Raw genomic sequence first — 6,449 nt, 5'->3', positions numbered from 1 at the left:
TTTTTTTTTTTTTTTTTTTTTTTTTTTTTTTTTTTTTTTGCTAATTTTATGGTAAGAGAAAGAAGTTTGCAGTCAGTGGGCTGAAAGACATACTTTCTCCAGCATTTTCATGTTTCTCCACTGCCGACATGCTTCGTGTAAGGTAGTTGTACAACTCGTTTGATTCGCTGAAGTGTTTTTAATTGGTGACCGAGTGACGCTCTCCACCTAGTGACCTCGGACGAAAGCAATAAAACTTGGGGGAGGAACACGGTCTGTCGACAAGAAGAATTTGAAGATGTGAAAAGGAGTTTCAAGAAGAAAGGTTGTACCTGGGGACCAAATTCAGTTCAAATGAAAGAAAGAACGGAGTGCAAAGAAAGGTATGTGTGTGATTCCTGGGTTACTTCAGAGTATGCCGTGACAAATACAGAGCTACCCAAATACTAATTCAAGTTCCTGGATGAGTTTATCCTACTAAATTAGTTACTATTTAGTTAAACAGTTAAAAAAACTTCCCCCTGTACCCTCCGTCCCGTTTCAGGGTTTTATTCATACTTTGTTAGCCCTTCAAAGCACTGAAAATGTGCTCTGTTTCCTACTTAAAACTGTTGTTGGCATAGGTCTGTCAACACCTAATTTGTGTATTACACGTTTCTGTAATATTCTCTTTTAGAATAAGACCCCTCTCAGACGGCAACAGTCCTTGGTCAACTCTCTTACTAAGGAATCAGAAGACCATGCCACTGGCTTCATTATTTGTGGACCAGCCAGGTAAATGTGCTTCCGGAAATGGAATTTGTTTGAGGTAGACTTCGCGCCTGAATGTTCTAGAAGCTTCGCTTTAGTAGTTCCATGTGGTTGTTCAAGTAGCATAGGGAAGGTTAGCAAGTAGTAACATTGCTTATGTATACCTTTACTTAAACTCAGAACTTATTTTCTGTCCTGTAAGTCTTTTAGTTTTTTTTTATTTTTTTAATGTTTTATTTATTTCTGAGAGAGAGAGAGAGAGAGACAGAAAGAGAGAGAGAGAGACACACACACAGCGTGAGCAGGGGAGGGTCAGAGAGAGAGAGGGAGATACAGAATCTGAAACAGACTCCAGGCTCTGAGCTAGCTGTCAGCACAGAGCCTGATGCGGGGCTCGAACCCACGATCCACGAGATCATGACCTGAGCCGAAGTTGGACGCTTAACCAACTAAGCCACCCAGGCGCCCCTGTCTTATAACTCTTTTTGGTGAAAAGTAATTTGGCTCCGCATTGTTTACTGGGAATTTAACTTGTGTTCTTTACCAGAAGAAATAGGTCTCCTAATTGATTCTGTAGAGTCTAATTAATTTCATGTAGGAGATAGTAAATATGAAAATACAGACCTCCTGAAATTCTGTTGAGATTAAGGGTCAGTCTCCCGCCTGTATCTCCACCTCTTCAAATCTTACCAAGCAGGTTATCTGGGGGAAAGTACCACGTAGAGAGAATCTCATTGCAGCCTCTACTTAACTGAAGTGAATCATAATTATTTTCAGTATTCAGTAGGCCTATTCAAAATTCAGATATTAAAAAGTTTAAGAGATGCAAAAAATGTTGGAAAACCTTCAGGGCTTTGTTATCACTAAAGAAAAGAACATTGGTCTTTATACCCAACCATCTAAGACTGTCCTTTGATACTGTGGTCAAGTTAAAGATGTTGCCGCAGAACATGATGGTAAATTTCTTGAATTTATTATCTGTGCTGTGCTTAATTTTATAAGCACCTTATCACTCACTACCCGTTACTCTTGCTATAAGAACAACAGATTCTCCTCTTACTATACATTATGATTTATTGTCAAATACAGTTTGAGGACTAAGGAAGAACAATTAGTAGTAACACTTTTTTCCCCCAGTGTATTTTTATTATTTGTGACTAAACAGATTCATCAGAGAAGTCTTTCTTCTTTCCCCCTTAATCCTTTTATTTATTTACTGATCTATTTATTTATTTATAGAATGTTCTGACCTTCTTAATAATCCTCCAAAGGACTGTGGGAGAAAATATAAGGATCTAGTTGGCTGACTCCAGTCAGTCTCCATTAAGTGACCTCTTGAAGCTCACACGAAACGTCAATGAGCTGAAGGCCTACCCCTGTCTGTCCCACTTGCAGGCGCCACCCACCGGCCGCCCCTCTGTGTGGTCCTGTCCTTCTGGGCATTTGTGTCTCAGCTCAGATGTTTCCTGAAAGCTTTTGCTGCCCACCTGTGCTGAAGTAGCATCTCACCCCATCCCTGTGTCCCGTTACCCATTCCTGTTTATTCATAGCTCTTATCTGAAATCCTTCCTTATCTACATTTGATGCCCACAATATTTCTGTTCTGCTTCACTCCCAAACTGGAATGTCACAGAATTGGTCAGTTTGGTTCACAACACCCAATGCCTTGAACACAGTCCGCATTCACCATCTATCCAATGGCTACATGAATCCTAAATGGACATTTTGATCTTATGTAGATATTTACCTTGGTCTGGGAACTACAGATACTTGTCATTGCTCATAAGAAGGGAAGATTATGATGGACCAGTATAAGTTCATGACCACTTCAGGGGAAAGAGTATGTTTTACTGATCAGGAAAGGTACACGTGAACATACATTAGGAAATTTTCAGTGTCCTTTTTTTTAACATTTTATTTTTGAGAGAGAGACAGAACATGAGCAGGGGAGGGGCAGAGAGAGAGGGAGACACAGAATCTGAAATAGGCTCCAGGCCCCAAATTGTCAGCACAGAGATTGACACAGGGCTCGAACTCACGAACCATGAGATCATGACCAGAGCCGAAGGCAGAACCCTTAACTGACCGAGTCACCCAGGCACCCTGCTCAGTATACTTTTAAATCAATGAATTTCACTTGTCATTAGTATCCCCCACTCCTGTTTTCAAAACTGTGAATCGATAAATTATTACCCATTACATGTGCTTGGACTTAGAATAGTTATTCTATTTTAGCTTTACTTTATAGTATTGTTTAAATAATTTTTACTATAGGGGCACCTGGCTGGCTCAGTCGGTTAAGCATCTGATTTTGGCTCAGGTCGTCATGATCTCGCAGTTTGTGAGTTCGAGGCTGTGCTGACAGCCTGGAGCCTGCTTCAGAGTCTGTGTCTCCCCTTCTCTCTACCCTTCCCGTGCTCATGCTCTGTCTCTGTGTGTCTTTCAATAATAAATAAACGTTAAAAAAACTTTTAAATAATTTTTACTGCAAATTGTACCTAACCCATATCTTTATATCTCTACCTAGGTGTTTCTGAAGAGCCAAAACTTGCTCCAGACGGATCGGAACACAGAAAACCAAAGCAAATAAAACCACCTACTCAAGTCCAGGTTGATCTACCTCTTTGGAAAGATGGCCAGAGAGAGAATCCAGTGGAACCTGGAGACTGGGAGGAGGGACTCTTTGTGAACCCCGCTGCTGTCACACCTCAGGTGACCCCTACAAATGGCCTGAGCAGATCTCCCCAGAGAAAGAAGACGGAATCTGCTCTGTACGGCTGCACCATGCTGCTGGCGGCCGTGGCTCTGGGGGTGGACATCAGAGAGCTCAGTAAAGTACAGGCTGCCGAGGAACCGCTACCCAAAGAAGAGAGGAAGAAACGCGAGGGAATCTTCCAGCGGGCCCCCAAGTCCCGAGGCGGTGTAAGTCCTTCGACAAGGCCACCGTCTGCGGCCGAGGGGGCCGGCAGCCCACCCATCTTCCCTCCAGCGAGCGCCCTGAGCCTTCTGTCCATGCCCTCTCTTTCCACAAAGTGCTTGCTACAGCCTGACAGTGACGATGCGTCCGAGGACAGTGCCCACGTCCCTTGTGCCCCTGAGATGCCCACTCTAGACTCGTGCCCCACCGTTGGGGAAGGGAGTCACAAACCGCCCTCCACGCCAAGACTCAAGGCTGATCAGAGGCTGTGGAAAAACGTGCCTCCTCCTTTCTTACAGCCGACGTGTGGGATTGTGCCTTATTACGCTTCTTCGAAAGAACACGCATCATATCACAGACGCACCCTGTCTGATGGAAATGCTTTTCAGACTCCAAGTAGGTTGCACTAGCTGGGGCAAAGTCCAGAACACCGCTGTTGAGATTAGCATGTTGAATCGCTGGGATATCTGATCACATCTTTTCCAAGTGATTATGTTGACAAGTGTTCACACAGTTCATACAGATCTTTGCATCTTACCCTCCTCTTTTATTTGACTTTATCATTTGAATTCTGGGGAAAGTATCATTGGGTTTCAGCAACGTAAATATATAATAGCAAATTATTTAAAAAAAATTTTTTTTAATGTTTCTTTATTTTTGAGAGGGAGACACACACACAAAGTGTGAGCAGAGGAGGGTCAGAGATAGAAGGAGACACAGAATCCAAAGCAGGCTCCAGGCTTTGAGCTGTCAGCACAGGGCCTGACGTGGGCCTCGAACCCATGAACTATGAGATCATGACCTGAGCTGAAGTCAGCCGCTGAACCTACTGAGCCACCCAGGCGTCCCTATAATAGCAAATTAAAACAGTGCAGACATGTAGAGAATAACTGCCCCACGCCCTTCACAGTAGAAAAGACAGGTCATTTGCCCAGATCTGAACCAGTGGGAAAGCTGGAACTCCATAACTGATTGCCCAGCCTCCTCTGCGATATGTGCTCTTGTGGGTCCCCTGGCCTCACAGCTCAGTTTACGTGCAATTTGAATTTAGCAGGGGTAACAGCCACACGGCGCACGGGGTGCTGTGGAGCTATTATTTCTTTTGTATATAAAGATAATTGCAAACCTATATCGTGAGTATGCAGCGAGGTCATGTCTATGAAAAATGCCTTTTAGGTTGTAAAAAGTTACCGTATGCTTAGTCCTAACGTATATTAAAACGGAAACTGTTTTCATTCTGTTTCCTCTGCTCTTTTAAGGACCCTACCCGCCTGGCAGGATTTTTTTTCTGCTTATTGTCCATTGTCTTTACAAACACTTATTGCCCTTCTGTAATGCAGTGGAGTGTTAGTAGTTTGTAGTTGCACAAGAAGAAAATGCCAGGACAATAATCCCATGAGAAAGCATTCTTTTTCTCTTAATTATAAGCCAATAATTATTTGCTCCAGTGGTAGTGAGTCAGTTCTGCAGGACAAGAGAGAGAAAGGGCAACTGAGGACCCAACTGCCTCTCTGTTGTCGTCCATGTTTCAGGTCATAACCTGAAAGTGAAAGTTCATCACATTAACCATAATTCCAAAACAAAACAAAACAAAAAAACCACCTCTGTTCCAGCCGAAGCCATTTCGAAGCCTCCCCAGTTTAGAAAACAGTTAACGATTGGCCGGAACGCCGTGACGGTGATGTGGCTCGTGTTTACAGCTCGAGTTTCCTTGGTAGAAACACTCTTTACACCCTGGCAGGGCTTTTTCGTAAACAAACATTGTATCCTAGTCCTTCGAAAAGGTTTATGCCCAGGGTGTTTTGTTCCAGCCCACTTGGAAGTGATTACCGAATACATGCACCCTCCTGGTTATTTGGCTGAATGTTGCTTGTTTTAGAAGTCACTGTCTAATTGCACATTGTCTCTGCTTTCTCAAGCAGCTGGGACAGCTCTCCTACCAGCCCCCGGAGCCTCTGACCTGCCACCTGAGCGGGTTCTGGGGATCCCCCACCTCTCACGCGGGCACGGTAACCTGCCAAGGGAGGCCTCGCCCGAAAAGCAAAGAGCGGTCTGCATCATGCCTCTGCCTCGCCCTCCCTCCTCCAGGAGCCGAACAGAGTCTCAGCCTGCGCGGGCCTATTCTGCCGTGCGTGGTCCGGGACCCGCTGCTAACTGTTCCCAAGGTGCCCAGGAGAGAACTAAGCCCCACGTGCCTTCCCTACTGGACGCGGACGCCGAAGGCCAGAGTAGGGACTACACGGTGCCTTTGTGCAGGATGAAGAGCAGAACTAGCCGACCATCTATATATCAACTAGAGAAAGAATTTCTGTCTTAAGTGCCTTACTTTGTTTGAGCCTTTCTTTTTTTTTTTAAGGTGAACAAATTAAAACAATGTGTCTACCTTCGAACTATTTCATGCTGCTGTGTTTTCAAAAGCTCTGGCCGTGTTACTAAAAGTAGTAAGGGATGTCAAACTTCTCAAAAAAAAAAAAATATATATATATATATATGTGATTGCTCTTAGCGCTCTGTATCATTTTTTTTCCCCACTGGATTCTTACCTAGTAACTTGAAACACACACAGGTATGAAACAAGAAATGTGCAACAATGTAAAACTATGCTGGGCAGAATTACCTTGAGCCTAATTTTATTGCTTTCTCTGCCCTCATTTACATCCTTGTCCACACCCCAATTGTAATGAAGTACACTCTTTTTGTCCCTTCCCCTTCATGTTCTTCCTGTTTGCCTTTTCTTTTCCATCTCTCTTTCTCGTTATTTGTGCAACAAAACCACAAGAATAATGTGATATTAGTAAGGAAA

The 6,449-nt window shown here is 43.7% G+C and overlaps 1 protein-coding gene across 2 annotated transcripts in view; it reads left to right on the top strand.

Annotated features, from left to right (window-relative positions):
• Nucleotides 1-6,133, top strand: part of MAP3K21 (mitogen-activated protein kinase kinase kinase 21) — a 52,251-nt gene extending 46,118 nt beyond the window's left edge. The window contains exons 7-10 of one of the 2 annotated variants that reach the window (XM_039248844.1): nucleotides 212-362; nucleotides 656-753; nucleotides 3,257-4,042; nucleotides 5,569-6,133. In XM_039248844.1, the coding sequence (XP_039104775.1) occupies nucleotides 212-362; nucleotides 656-753; nucleotides 3,257-4,042; nucleotides 5,569-5,963 (1,430 nt within the window). In that variant the 3' untranslated portion in view covers nucleotides 5,964-6,133. Of the gene's footprint in view, nucleotides 1-211; nucleotides 363-655; nucleotides 754-3,256; nucleotides 4,043-5,565 lie in introns of both variants that reach the window. The other variant, XM_039248843.1, reaches the window with a different exon arrangement.
• The last annotated feature ends 316 nt before the right edge of the window (nucleotides 6,134-6,449 follow it).

This window comes from Hyaena hyaena, unplaced genomic scaffold, assembly GCF_003009895.1.
Source record: "Hyaena hyaena isolate Hyena2069 unplaced genomic scaffold, ASM300989v1 scaffold_319, whole genome shotgun sequence".
Classification (NCBI taxonomy): domain Eukaryota; kingdom Metazoa; phylum Chordata; class Mammalia; order Carnivora; family Hyaenidae; genus Hyaena; species Hyaena hyaena.
This window is presented reverse-complemented; position numbering and strand designations above follow the sequence as displayed.